Genomic DNA, 14,615 nt, shown 5'->3' with positions numbered 1-14,615 from the left:
CTTTATAAAATACACATATTATTTTTATAATATATTTTTTTACGATTTATAATATAAGAAAATTTATACCATAATCATCTCAAATACTTATGTTTATAATGTAATTTTTATAACTTGTATAAAAATATTTTTTAAAATTTAAATTTGAGTGTAATTAATTGTGTAATTACTCCAATTGTGCTTCAATTACACCAAATTCAATGGTACCCACTCATTATATTAGTTACTCAAACATATCGTTCTTGTATAATTATAAATAATTACACTCAAATTCAATTATTAAATTACTCTCCAAACACTATTTAAGAAACTTGTGTACTAAATATTATCCTTAAAAATTAACCTTGTGAGAAAATAAACATCCATTGATGAGAAACCAAAGGAGTAGTACAGCACTGAGATGAATCGAAGAAGCTCCAACCAACACCAACAGCAGAGAGATCATCATCCCAAAATGGCCAAAACAAACAATCAGGGCCCTTGGATCACCAATGGGTTCCAATGCGGTGAGATTTAAAGAGTAAAAAAAATTGAACTGAAACACAGCTTTGAGATGTTTAGCAGCACAACAATGAGCATTTCTCACCTCATTGTAGCTTAAAATATTGGCTGGAGTTAAAAACTCTGGCAAATTTACTTGGAAGTCCAAAAACATGGGTAATTATTATTTTATCCCTTTAATTCTTCCTTTATTATTTATTTTATTTAACACACATAATATAATTTTAAAATAATTTAATTTTTAATAAAAAGATTTTTTTATAATTTAACATAAATATAATATAATTTAAATATATTTTGTAAAATATTTTGATATTCTATTACATATTTTAATTTAACATTCTTAATAGTCATTTTACATTTTCATCTCACTACTAATGCTATAATGCTATATTTGAATTTAAACATCTCATCATTAATTTTAATCTTACCGTTATAATAATTAAGTAATAGCACCGTACATTTAAAGAAATCTTCAATAAAAGTGAAACAAAGACCAAAAGCATAGAGACCAACGAAGGAAACATGAGAGAAAACGAAGGCCACATTCCTACCACCAAAGCAAACGCCCATTGAACCAAACTTTGCTAAGAAAACATCAGCCCACGAGACATGGGATATAGACTTGTGCATTGGTACAAGCAAGCATAATAATAATACAAAGAAACGCCGGAGTCAAAACCAACAAGCAAAGGTTTGTTGCAAAGGCCGAGTCCAAACCCAAGTCTTAAAGATCCAACGCCAGGCCTAGCAAAAAGAGAATGGGAGTAACAAGCCATTGTCAATTTTAAAGGACGATACCTAGCTGCATGCATTATTTTCACGTTTATTGCATTGGCCAGTGACTTAAAACCAATGCAACTTGTCATTTCAAGTCTCATTAATAGTATTAATTGTAGTGTCGGAACAGAATGCTTCATGCATCTAAGTTTGAATAATCAAGTAGTCCACAGTTCACACCAAACCTTAAAAGTTTCTGCAATGGCTGCTACATGAATCTTCGAATTTTTCTGTCCCGTTTCATTGAACTTCATAATTCTAACTAGTTCGTTATTTATAGATTCGATAGATTATATTATATATTTTATTGTCTCATTCTCTTTGGATCATCTCGAGTAACTATAAAATTCTTCAGCAATGGCTCTCACTGAAATTGTCTTCTTCTCCATCTTTCTAATGTTCACTCTTCAACCATCGACAAGTGTTGAAGTTTGCCCTGTTTTGTGTGGGACTCAATTGATTCGCTTTCCTTTCCGCCTCAACACCCAGTCGGGTCGATGCGGGTATCCCCGGTTAGACCTCTCGTGTAAAAACGAAGCACATGCCATCCTCACGCTTCCGTTTTCCGGCGGCTTCACCGTCGTAAACATCGACTATACCTTCCAAAACATATGGATCGAAGACCCGGATTCTTGTGCCCCAAGACGTATTCTTCAGGGACTTAATCTAGCCGGCACTCCTTTCGATTTGCTAGAGCCTCGAAGCTACACGTTTTTCAATTGCTCCTCTGCTTCATCGACTGTACCAAAACTGGCTGAAGCAAAACTCATCTCTTGTCTTAGCGGCAAGGATTTTTCGGTCGTGGCTATACCAACGGAACGGCTTGATTTGCCTGCATCATTGTCGACATCGTGTTCGGAGATGGCAAAGGTTTTGCTTCCACTTTCGTTGTCTGATTGGTCGGATCCTGGAGATGGTTTCATATTGACATGGAATGAACCTGATTGCAAGTTGTGCGAAAGCAGGGCTGGGACTTGCATGTTCAAGAATGATACGGGAACGGATGTCGGATGCTCCGGCGGGTTTAATGATGGTATGTTCTATTTTGCAGTGACACAAGTTGGTTAATTTGATCGAAAATGCCCATATTTGATAACATTAGATAAAGTAAGTATAATGAATATATATAACAAAAAATATAAAATGCAAAATTAATATAATCACCAAAAAACCACATGACTTTAAACCTGGTTATAATGCGTAGAACAATGCACTTTGAAAAAAACATTTTATTTTAAAATTATTTTAATTTAAATTTTATTTAACAATAAATATAAGTAGAGTGACAATTAATTTATATTTTAATATTATTAAATACTCGTCTAATTATTAGATTTGTAATTTTTAATCATTTTATATAAAGATAGATACAATAGAATGAAAAACAAAAATATTATTCTAATAGCATTAATTATAATTTTAAAAAATATATATTTGGAACACTAGCTTTAAATATAAGTAATAAATTAATCACAAATTTAGATGTGATCCAAATAATAGAAAAGTCGAAAGAAAAATACCAATTGATTGCCACATTTTTCACACTCTTGACTGTAGCTTTAATTCCTTGCATGAATAACATGTTTTCATTTTTCTCTTTTCCCGACAGAGACATGTTTGTTTCTTTGGTACAATGAACATGTTAATGCAAATAAAATTAATAATTAATAACAAATATATATATTTTAATTTTGCTTACAAAACACATGTTTCTAAATGAGTCTTGAATACAGTGAACAAAGACGAGAATTGGGTATACGTGATTACAGAAGCAATTTTCAATTTGCTATTGAGGTCTCCATCTATTAATTGATGATGTAACAACGAGTGTCGCGGGACTAAATCTTTTGTCTCACGATCTGTGCGGTCTTAAGCGATCTGTTCGTCTAAATTCGTCTAAGTCAGCCTTTACTCAATTGAGGATTCCTTAAGAACTCCTCCAAGGCACCAAGTTGAAGAGCGGAAGCGATTTATGCCCAAAGAAGCTACAAAAAACAACAGAAAGAGCGCACACAAAGTGTTTGAATAAATGTTCTCAATATTCTTTTATTCACAAAGAATAATGAAATAATGAAGGGAGTGAGTACAGATGAGGGGGAGGCTCTCTATTTATAGTTGAGCTCCCCCAAAACCGACGATTAAGATACGTTTACATCGACGGACGAGATTAATCATATCCCTTAATTTTAGAGATTTACAAGATATGTCATATCAAATCTAATCTAATCTTTACAATATATGATTCCCTCAGTCTTCTAAGATTAGTTAACAAATTAGCCTAAGTTGTCATATCTTCATTATCGGGCCAATCAGACTTCAATCTGATAGGCTTCTCCAACAGCTTCTTGAATTGGGCCAGTTCTTGCGGGCCAAATGATCCTCATCTAAACAATAGACCTCCATTTGGTGCGATGGTCACGAGCTCTAAACTGCGGCCTATGACACTAGTACATAAGGGTGCTATTGGGTATTTATCCGACATTTATGACGAGCCAAACTGTTCTCTAATGAAGAACACGAATGTTGCTTCTTCTTTTTCTTTTTTCTTTTGCTTAATAAATGGTGCATTAACATTTTGTTGTCCCACATTACTACATTTTTCATTAACTAGTGTTCTTTTCATTAATTATAGGTCTTACAAGGAGTACTAAATTAGCCATAGTGTTTGGTGTGGGAGTACCCTTCTCGTTCATCCTCGGCCTTGTAATTTACCTCCGTGGCAAGGTCGAGGATCATCAAAATCTGAACTTGACTGCATCTTCGGTCATGGTTGTCAAAGGTCTTGATGGGCAAATCCTCGAATCATATCCGATAACGTTGTTAGGTGAAAGTCGACGATTAACACGGCCGAGTGATAATATTTGCTCTATTTGTCTTAGTGAATATCACGCTAAAGAGATATTACGAACTATTCCAGACTGCAACCATTACTTCCATGCCGCTTGTATTGATGAGTGGTTGAAATTAAATGTTGTGTGTCCTTTATGTTGTAGTTCTCCGAAACTTATTTCGAATATTACCTCATCTAGGTATTTAATATCACCATAATAATGATTGAATTTAAAAACAATAACATGTACTTCCATTCTAATTCTTTAAAGAAAATGAGATTCATTATTTTACGTGAAATTGTTATTGAAAAAGAAAGAGAAGCTTTTCCCCTCTCGTGAGTATAAAACCATAAAGAAGAGATACAACCAAGTTCCAAATTGGAAGCCCGAGTTTGGGCTCACAATCTTTAATGCCTAGGGTCCAATGGGCAAACAACAACCAAACAATCAATGTAGACTTAATTAATACGATTTAATTGATTTCCGCATCTTTTTAATCATATTTTTAAAGCTTGTGAATCAGAAGACTTTAAGGGGTTTTGTTTTTTAATACAAAAAAAACCCTAATAACAACATAACTAACGTGATTCGAACTCAAACTATACCTGAAACAATAATACTTTAATTATCAAGTTAATACTTAGATTAAAAAAGACATTAATTTTAAAATGATGCACGACTGCTTTGAAATTTGACCTCATTTATTTCTCTTTCAAAAGCCATCATGTCTTTTACCCAATTTAGAATCCTCATCTGTCTTTAACGTCCAAAATATACCTAACTCCATTTCTTTCAAATTGGGCGTACTAGTTAGCAACTTATAAATATTTTTATAATTCGCTTTAATGCATTTAAACTTATGTCTTATTGTATTGACAATAATACTTATATCAATCAAATTAAGATTTAATTGACTGTATATTAATTATAAAAAATTACTCACTCAGATAAATATTCTCCTATTTTTAATATTATATAAAAAAATAATTAGTTTTCATAAATGCGATTATTTTGGAAAATATAATTACAGCTAATGGTAGGGCTAATATGGACCCAAAATTGTCAAAGGCAGCCCATTCTATCCATCATAAGAGGACGGGATTACCCTCGAAAACCCACACTACGTTGAGGGCGAATAAAAGAACTGCAGTGTTCGAGGAAACAAAAATCGGGCTGTTAAACCCTGCTCTGTCGGAACGGCACCTGGAAAAAACCCTTCTCTATTTCGATCGCCGGAGATTGAAACGGTGAGTGTTTGCTTCTTCGTTCAAGTATTATTTAAGTCCTTGATTTTAGCTTCAGGAATCTTATTGTATTGCTAGTTTTTAGTGATTTTTTACTGGAATAATAAACGAATCTCGAGAAATTCTTTGATGTTTTTAATTTTGATCTTGATCTGGTTATGGTTTTAATTCGAACATTCTTATTTTCGTTTGATTAGAGGAATTTTTATTCTTCGTATCAATGGCGTTTAGCCGTAGCCTTTCCAGTAGAGCAACCCTAATAGCTAGACGGTATCAACCATCGTTTGCCTACATTTTCCATGATGATGACCGTAAGACTCATCCTTCTACCGAGCCTCAATCTACACAAAAGCCTGGTAATTTTGGTCAACAAAGATCTTTTGGAACTGGGTTTAGTAATTCATCCTCGGGGCTTTGTGGTGTATTGTTCCATGATAGAAGATGTTCCCAACTAGCCTTTCTCCCTGGCACTGGTGTCTCTTTTGGTCGGTTTATGTCGACTAAGGTTAATGATGGGGCGAAAGAGGTCGAGCTTATGACTGATGTTGCGGAAGCTTTTAAGGATACTGCCATTGAAGCTGTGACTTCGCAGGTTCCTGCTGTGAATGAGGTTGCCGTTGCTGCTGCTGATTGTTGGTTACCAGTTGCTACATTGCAGTATGTTATTGATGCGGTTCATTCTTTTACAGGCTTCAACTGGTAAGTTGCTGTAGTTACTTATTGTTATTTTCTTCAGTTATGCATGTTCATTAAGAACGAAGGGCATGTGCAATGCTAATGGTTTCAGCCATTTGTTGAACTACCAATTCTCTAATGCAATGATTTAATTAATTGTCTTCAAAAGTGATTGCTTGAACTATCTATCCAGGCCTTAATTCAGATGATGAGAAGGTGACAGCATAAACTACCGAGCTATAAATATAAGGATTCCTGTCTGTAGGACACTGGTTAAACTTGCATGCTATATTCATTTCGTTATATTTGATCATTAAGTATCTAGTAAAATCAATTCATTATTATGAGGTTGAATTAAAGTTATGATTTGCAACATGATGAAAAGGAATCCTGATGTGAATCTATGCATGCATCTTGTGAAATATGTATCTTCTGACTTCTTCGTTTATGCTAATATCAAAGTTTTAATAAATTGCAATGTTGAGAATAGAACCTTTGTTTAATCTTTTAACAATATCAGTGTATTATTGATTTCAGGTGGGCTTCCATAGTAGTGACAACGCTTTTGATTCGAAGTGCAACTGTTCCACTTTTGATAAATCAACTTAAAGCTACCACAAAAATGACGGTGGGTAATTTTAATTGTTTCTTTTATGCCCTAATTCTATACACTTCCAATCTTTTATTTTACTTCTGGGTTATCGGTATACACTTTCGTCTTTTTTATACACTTCACCTAATTTTGATATTAATAGTACTACTAACATTTGGATGGCATCTTGCCTTTCAGACATTGTTAACAGTGCAAAACAAAGAGAAAGAACTGAGAGACTTCACCTTAGTGTTCTAGTTCCTGAAAATTTAGCCTGCCTCTGCTGAATTGTACATTTTGGTGCACCCCTCCCCCCCCCCTCAAAAAAAAAAAAAAAAAGGTTTGCCTAGCATGCATGCCAAAAGGAAAAAACTATGGCATGGTCATGGACAAAGGAATGTTTTAAAAAATTTGGCCTTTCTTCTTGTAAGTGACTTAAGTTTTGAAACTGATAGACTACTAATAGCTTGATTAACAAAAGTGATCTTCCTAATCATTTAAGTATTGATATCCATCTTCACTAATTTGTGTTTGCCCTGCAGCTAATGAGGCCACGCTTGGAGGAAGTCAAGGAGCGGATGTCAAGCAAGGTCTGGTGTCAGCTCCTGCTGTAGTGGTGTTATTATTTTGAACAATCTATACTCTATAAATAGGATGCTGTTATCTGCTGCTGTCCATAATTGCAGAGCATGTTCAGATTCCATGGACGTTTTACAGTGATGCTATGAATGAGTTTTACAATTTTTCTACTTATTTTTGTGCAGGGTAGTGATGCCTTGTCAATGGCTGAAGGTCAAAATGAAATGCAAAAGCTTTTCAAGGAGTAAGCCACTTTTTCATTAGAACAAGCCTGTATGTCTGTTGAGAGTACTTGTCATAATAAATTGTTTGCACGCCCTTTGGTTCCATGATTGAATCATAAAAATCAGTTAGTTGGCTTTTTATGCTATTATCTCTTTAACTTTCTGAAGGGCCCTGGTTTAAATGCGATTCCACTTTGATATTTCGTTGATGTAAAAGATGCTGGGAGCTCCACATCAATTTAAATGTGTTTTTAATTTATTTATTTATAGTGCTCTTAACCCTTTCAGTAACAGCCAAACTCCAGTTTTCTGTCTTAGTCTGAAGTTATGGTAAGTTCTTAATGTCAGCATCTCCCTTAAAATCTGTCTTGGAGGATACTAAATGGATTTATTCTATATATTGAGGTTAGAAGCACGTGTATATTAGACTTGAATTGTTTTAGATGATAATTCATTTGGTAGTATTCTCTAGTTTTTTGGATGATCAGAAATGTGCCTGATATAGTCGTTCACTTAAATGTCTTTCTAACTGTTTCTTTTTTAACCTGACAATTTCATTGTTTGTCTTAAATAATTTCAGATATGGCGTGACTCCATTTACTCCGCTGAAAGGGATTTTTATTCAGGGTCCCATCTTTGTCAGCTTTTTCTTGGCTGTAAGATAGCAACAGTGATTCCTTAAATATTACTGGTTTGGTCTTAGAATTGCATATAGTGCATTTAGAATTATATCTGATGACCTGATTTTTCCCCAGATTTCAACAATGGCTGAGAAAATGGAATCATTTAAATCCGGTGGAGCATATTGGTTTACAGATCTCTCTACTCCAGATAGTTTATACATCTTTCCGGTTATGACAGCGCTAACTTTTTTGTTAACTGTGGAGGTAAGCATCCTATTTTGTTGATACCTTAAGGCATCGGGCAACATCTTGAAACACCCTTTGATCGTTGGATCGGTTTTGATTAAATGCTTTATATCCTCAGTGTAACATGCAAGAAGGCATGGAAGGGAATCCTGCTGCTGCAACTATAAAAAATGTTTCTCGGGTCTTTGCTGTTCTTACAGTTCCATTTACCATGAGTTTCCCGAAGGTACACTTCCTTTGCTGGCTTCTGCACATTCTTGTGTCTGCCATCAGCTCTCAATAGCAGTAATATTTTTCCTACTCGAATATGTCATCTGGGCCTTTCTATAACGGTTTCCCTTAACAAGCTTGTATAGTATGTTCGCCTTGCCTACTATAACAAGCTAGTGCACTATTTTTGCTGGTTTTGGCAAATGGTACCGTTGATGAGCTCTATGTAACTCCTAGAAGTCTAGAAACTTTGGGTGCAATGCGAGATTGACAGAAAACAACTTTCTCTGGAGATTTAATTGCTCGGAATATTTACTTAATGATGATCATTTTCATCTCATTTACTTGACAGGCCATATTTTGTTATTGGATCACATCGAATATATTTTCCCTTGGATATGGATTAGGTGAGTCCGTAAATTTCATGCTATCCATCGACTAAACATTTGATTTGCTTTTCCGAGATTTCTAAATATGACTATATATCATTTCCTTTATTTGTTTGTTTTTTCAGTGCTTAAGGCTCCTGGAATGAAGAAGGCTTTAGGTGTTCCGGAAATACCGAAGCAACCGGTTGTTACTACACCACAGCCTTCTATTGATCTGTATACGGCTCTCAAACAAACTCTCAAACAAGCCAAAACCGCATCACAGCAGTCTACCTCGTTGCCCATTGAACCAACAAAAGTTGCGAATCAAATAACATCATCTTCATCTTCTTCGTCTTCGACCATCAATCAGAGGCTTAGAAATTTAGAGAAACAAGTAAAAGGAAGGAAGAAAAACAAGAAGAGGTGAGAAAAGCTATTCTTCCGGAAATTGAACTGCCATTGAGGATATTAGTTTTATAACTAATGAGTAATAGTAATATTTATATTAGAAATTTGCATCATGTATTAATTTTTGTAGTCATATAAACAAGAATGACAGTGAATTAGTTTATATTCATTTCGGGAGTTTTGAGGTTTTCTATTTTCTCCGGAATTTGGGGATTTTTGCCTGTACCGGATAACTGATATATTCGCTGCATTTGTGCTTTACTTAGGGAAGCCAATTAAATGACAGTATTGAGGGGATTAGAATAATATTTAAATTTCACTTATGAATTCAATGCGAATGTAATATTATTATTCAAAGTGTAGTGTTATTATTTTATGCAAATAAATTTTTTATTTAAAAAGATTACGTGTCACAATTAAATAAAGGGAATATGCAGTGGGACATAAAAATGGGCATGTAATTTTTATTGGTGAAAATCAAACATCAAACTAATTTGAGAAATGACCAAAACAAGAAAAAGAGAAGATATTCACCATTATTTACCAAAACAATAAAAAGTCGTTTTCAAGTTTTAACTCTTTTTCTTTTCATTTATTTTAATTTGAAAAAGTTTGACTCTTAAATTTGGTCACTTTTCTAAAATTTATTTTTATTATATATATTTTGGGGGAGCTGGATACTACTCTCCTTATAGTGTGTAAGAAATGTTTTTTCTGCAATTGTGCGTGTATGTTTTTCACACAGCAATTGTTAGTTTTGGGAAGGTAACACCTGAGCAAAAAGCAGAAGCTAAGTATAGTTTGGCAATATATTCTTGGGAAGACTTTTTGCAATTGGTAGGCACTCGTCTGTTCTTCTCCTCTTGAATTTATTAGCAAATAATAACTACAACATCACCTGACATGACAGAGAAACACAAACACAGCATGTTAAAATCTATATAACACAAATTATTAATTTGTCAAAAGTTATGTAAATGTAAAATAACTTGAGCATGATTATGACACAAGAAAAAACATGATCACGACACAAATATACGAATTGCTAAGTCGAATATCATTAGATAACCATATGTCATGCATATTTGCTAGTTTAATTTGCTTATTTACTATAACTTACACTGCATTTTAACTTGCAGGTGACAGATAATTCTTGTTCAAGTTCTGATGTATGACTCTTGCAGGGAGAAAGTAAACAATTTGATCTTCCAGAGAGGACGAAAAGTGATATCTGCACAATAATGTATACTAGCGGAACCACTGGTGATCCCATGGGAGTGATGATTTCAAATTGTAGTATTGTTACTCTTATAGCAGGGGTGAAACACCTGGTAGAGAGTGTAAATGAGGAGGTGATCTTTTCATTGAAATTTTTTATTCTAGGACAAATTGTTTTACTGGTCATTTCATTTTGCCTTTCTTTTCTCCCAACTCTAAATTTTGAGTTAATGATTTTTCTCTTTTTTGCTTTTCCCTCTCTCATTTGTTTTTTTTTTCTTGTAAAATTTTACAGTTGACTGAGAAGGATGTAAATCTTTCTTATCTTCCTCTTGCACATATATTTGACCGGGTGATTGAGGAGTTTTTCATTTCTCGAGGTGCCTTAATGGGATTCTGCCGCGGGGTGAGCAGGATAATTTGAAATTATATCTAAGATATAAGAGCTTACTCAAATTATCACTTGCTTATTTGTTGCATATTCAGGATGTGAAACTATTGGTTGATGATATTGAGCTAAAGTCAAGTATCTTCTGTGCGGTTCCTCGTGTGTTAGACAGAGTCCATTCAGGTAAACTTTCTTATATTCCTCAATGTGCTGATGAGACTGATTTCCGGCTTTTTTTTCTAATCATTTATAAAGGTGAAGAGGTTTTATGAATCTGGAATAGGTAATGTCTTTTTGGGTTATCTGTGAAGTTTAGAGTGCAATGCATTATCTGTTCTGAGACTGTCATAACTTCCGTACATCATCAGGTTTACTACAGAAGGTTTCTGGGGGAAGCTAATTGTCTAAGACGCTGTTTGATGTGGCATACTCAGTTATATTCATTTTTTAAGTTTGCTTATGTGAAGCAGATCATTGTATCTGCCGAATTCCAGTAAAAAATAAGGGCTAAAAGTAACAGGGAAGTTAATTTTATCACCATAGACCCACCAGGTATCAAGAACAAAGGATATTGGCTTCAATAAAAATAGAATTATCTCAATCATTTCAGCATTAAGCTTAATAATGGAGCTTTTGATTACGGTTGTTGGCTTTTGTTTTACATAATTCCGTTTATGGAAAGTGGTTTCCAAATTTTTCTTTATTGTTATTTGATTCTAACATCTATGATAACCCTGACAGCAAATTCGGTAACATGAAAAAGGGCACTAAACATGAAGATGCATCTTTTATCTGTGACAGAGTTGTATTGAGTAAGGTGATTAAAGACTTCATTGTTATATCATCCACACAGGTCCTTGCATCTCGATCACCTAAACGAAAATCTGTCAACTACTTGAATCTCGTTCATATATGTAATCTTCTCAGGTAAATAGTGGGTTGGGAGGGAATGTACGGCTCATTCTATCTAGCGCAGCACCTCTTTCTGATCATGTCGAAGAGTTCCTGCGAGGGGTTGCATGTTGTCATGTTCCGCAAGGATATGGTATATCATCCTAGAAATTAGCCTTTTTGTATATGTGATTCTTTTTTCTTTACCGATTATGCACACTTACTGCAACATCAACATTGATCAATTTTGTTTGGATCTCAATGTAGGCCTGACCGAGACTTGTGCAGGGACGTTTGTCTCGTTACCGAATGAATTGTCTGTTCTTGGTACTGTGGGTCCTCCAGTACCAAACGTAGATAGATGCCTAGAATCCGTCCCTGAAATGGGATACGATGCTCTTGCAAGCATACCACGTGGGGAAATTTGTGTCAGGGGAGACACTATTTTCAGGGTACTACAAACGTGAAGACCTCACCAATGAGGTATTCGTCGATGGATGGTTCCTCACAGGTCCGTCAATTCTTGCCTCTTAATAAATCAAGTTTCTATTACCATTGTCTCTGAGTTGACATTCTTTTCATCATGTTTATGCATTAGGGGATGTTGGTGAGTGGCAACCAAATGGAAGTATGAAAATTATTGATCGAAAGAAGAACATTTTTAAGCTTTCACAAGGGGAATATGTTGCAGTTGAGAATCTGGAGAATGTTTTTGGTCTTGCATCTGTTATTGATTCGGTAATGCCTTTGTTCCTCTCCTCAGTACTTATATCATTCTTTGCAGTCTTTTAACTCGACCGTGATCGTGTCTTTCATCGATTTTTTAGATCTGGATTTATGGGAACAGCTTTGAGTCCTTCCTCGTTGCTGTTGTTAATCCCAAGAAGCAAGCACTTGAAAGCTGGGCTGCCGAGAATGGTGTACATGGTGGCTTTAATTCCATCTGTCAAAATCCCAAGGCCAAAAGAGTACGTAGTCGAGGAGCTCTCAAAGATTGGAAGAGAAAAAGGTTTGTCATTCAATGGGTTTTGTACTTCACCGAATATTTGTTCAGCCACTATTAAAGCGAACACTTATCTTCATGCCAGGGGGAAAGAAAATGGAAATTGAACCTTTGTACTTTGTTTCAGCTAAAAGGTTTTGAATTTATAAAAGCTGCATGTCGAAACCACTTTTTGTTTGAAAAATGGGGATCTACTTTTAAAAATGAAAATGGGAGTCGTCACCGATTTTTTATTAAGGTGTGATCGGATCACCTTGAAAATAATTTTTGGTCTGCGAAATTTTGAGAAAATAGATTTCGGAGTCGATTACGCACGAGGAAGGGTTTGCACCCTCGTGGCGCCCAAAATTGATACCGAATTGATTGTTTAATGTCTTAATGTCGAAACCTTGAAAATATCTTAAATACGTTCTTTGATGAAAAAAAACTTGAACAAACTAGATTGAATGATCAACGCACTTATCTCGAAGAAATAAATTATCACACTCAGTGAGTTAGGGTGTTACAATTCTATCTTCGAAATTAAATGTGTACTTTTTTTTTATGAAAATCATGAGTTTAAAGAAGGTTACTTAATTGTTTAAGTCAATCGAGAAATCAGAATCCAATAAGTTAGGGTTCAGTTTCTCGAAATTCTTAATCCTCAAATATTGCCTTTATTTTAAAATTGAGATGACTAAATGCCATATCCAGTAAGTTAGGATCCGACATCTTGAAATCAACAAAGTTTTATTTTGAAATTATACGGTTTTAACAAAATAAGCATTTGCTTATTTAAATTCATCGAGAAGAATTGAAGCCCAGTAAGTTAGGACACAATTATCTCGAGAACTATGAGAACCAGACTTTTTTGAAAATTATGAAATAGAATGATTGTAGTGCTTTGATAAAACACAATTTTTACAAATATAACATGACTGAAAAGTGATGTATGACGTAAAAGATAATATATAATCCAAACACAAATCAAAGAATAATGAACAAATAATAAATTAATACTAACAAACATAGCAACAATAATTTTAATAGTACATTATGTCAATATCAATATCAGCATTCGAAAGTTATTAATCTAAAAGAAGATAAAATGTAACTAATTTTAAAAGAGAAAAGAAATTTGAACTTAGCAAAGTATTTACACAAAATTAAAAAAAGTAATTTACGAAGATTTGAAATAATTTTGTAATAGAATTAAAAAAATGAATACAAATGTTTAAATGAATTTTAAAAAAAGAATTATAAGAAAAAAATAAAATAATAAAATAAAAAAAGAATAAATCACAAAATTAGTATATGTGTTTTAAATTAAATAAGGAATACATATGAAATGAAATATTTAATATAAATAATATATATATTTATATAATAATATATATAAAAAAGGGTTGAAATAAGTAAAGTAATAATAGAAAATTTAAAAGAAATAAAATATTTATATAGAGAAAATAGGTAAAAATTTACAATTTGAAATTAGTGGTATATTATTATATACATACGTATAAAAATAATTTAGTATAAATTGTATATACATATAAAATAGAATTAGAATTATGAAATATTATTGTATAAATCTTTAAAGTTAAAAATATACATATATATATATATGTTTTTTTTAAAATAATCATAAAATGTGTACAAATTTTACTAGTCAAACATAAAATCTATAAAATAATATATTACAAAAAAAATAAATAATAATATATGGAAAACACAAAAAAGATACTATATAATAAAATAAAATAAATATATATAACGACTAGGGAAATTGATGAATAATAAAATAATTAATAGTAACAAGTAATAATAATAATAAACCCGTTTATTTAGTAAA

At 33.3% G+C, this 14,615-nt stretch overlaps 2 protein-coding genes and 1 pseudogene across 3 annotated transcripts; all 3 read left to right on the top strand.

The window, feature by feature from the left end:
- Nucleotides 1–1,171: 1,171 nt before the first annotated feature.
- LOC107947120 (RING-H2 finger protein ATL22) lies at nucleotides 1,172–4,407 on the top strand. 2 transcript variants are annotated; one of them, XM_016881681.2, is made up of 2 exons: nucleotides 1,172–2,314; nucleotides 3,914–4,407. In XM_016881681.2, exons 1-2 carry the CDS (start codon nucleotides 1,639–1,641, stop codon nucleotides 4,327–4,329), a joined length of 1,092 nt encoding a protein of 363 aa, XP_016737170.2. In that variant the 5' UTR covers nucleotides 1,172–1,638; the 3' UTR covers nucleotides 4,330–4,407. The 2 variants fall into 2 exon arrangements, with proteins under 2 accessions (XP_016737170.2, XP_016737171.2); XM_016881682.2 differs by lacking the exon at nucleotides 3,914–4,407 and adding an exon at nucleotides 3,015–3,479 and having other exon boundaries at nucleotides 1,186–2,314.
- A 794-nt stretch (nucleotides 4,408–5,201) lies between these two features.
- On the top strand, nucleotides 5,202–9,607 carry LOC107947119 (mitochondrial inner membrane protein OXA1). Its single transcript, XM_016881680.2, has 10 exons — nucleotides 5,202–5,359; nucleotides 5,554–6,055; nucleotides 6,569–6,659; nucleotides 7,166–7,213; nucleotides 7,388–7,446; nucleotides 8,007–8,082; nucleotides 8,182–8,313; nucleotides 8,414–8,521; nucleotides 8,858–8,912; nucleotides 9,020–9,607. Exons 2-10 carry the CDS (start codon nucleotides 5,577–5,579, stop codon nucleotides 9,301–9,303), a joined length of 1,332 nt encoding a protein of 443 aa, XP_016737169.2. The 5' UTR covers nucleotides 5,202–5,359; nucleotides 5,554–5,576; the 3' UTR covers nucleotides 9,304–9,607.
- Nucleotides 9,608–9,989: 382 nt separating this feature from the next.
- On the top strand, nucleotides 9,990–12,982 carry LOC121224580 (long chain acyl-CoA synthetase 4-like; annotated as a pseudogene).
- The last annotated feature ends 1,633 nt before the right edge of the window (nucleotides 12,983–14,615 follow it).

This window comes from Gossypium hirsutum, chromosome D12 (assembly GCF_007990345.1).
Source record: "Gossypium hirsutum isolate 1008001.06 chromosome D12, Gossypium_hirsutum_v2.1, whole genome shotgun sequence".
In the NCBI taxonomy this organism is placed as follows: domain Eukaryota; kingdom Viridiplantae; phylum Streptophyta; class Magnoliopsida; order Malvales; family Malvaceae; genus Gossypium; species Gossypium hirsutum.
This window is presented reverse-complemented; position numbering and strand designations above follow the sequence as displayed.

Coding starts and splice junctions, on each gene's coding strand:
- LOC107947120 (XM_016881681.2), top strand. CDS start 1,639: ATGGCTCTCACTGAAATTGTCTTCTTCTCCATCTTTCTAATGTTCACT. Junction 2,315..3,913: donor CTCCGGCGGGTTTAATGATG/GTATGTTCTATT, acceptor CATTAATTATAG/GTCTTACAAGGAGTACTAAA.
- LOC107947119 (XM_016881680.2), top strand. CDS start 5,577: ATGGCGTTTAGCCGTAGCCTTTCCAGTAGAGCAACCCTAATAGCTAGA. Junction 6,660..7,165: donor AAGCTACCACAAAAATGACG/GTGGGTAATTTT, acceptor TTTGCCCTGCAG/CTAATGAGGCCACGCTTGGA. Junction 8,913..9,019: donor TTCCCTTGGATATGGATTAG/GTGAGTCCGTAA, acceptor TTGTTTTTTCAG/TGCTTAAGGCTCCTGGAATG.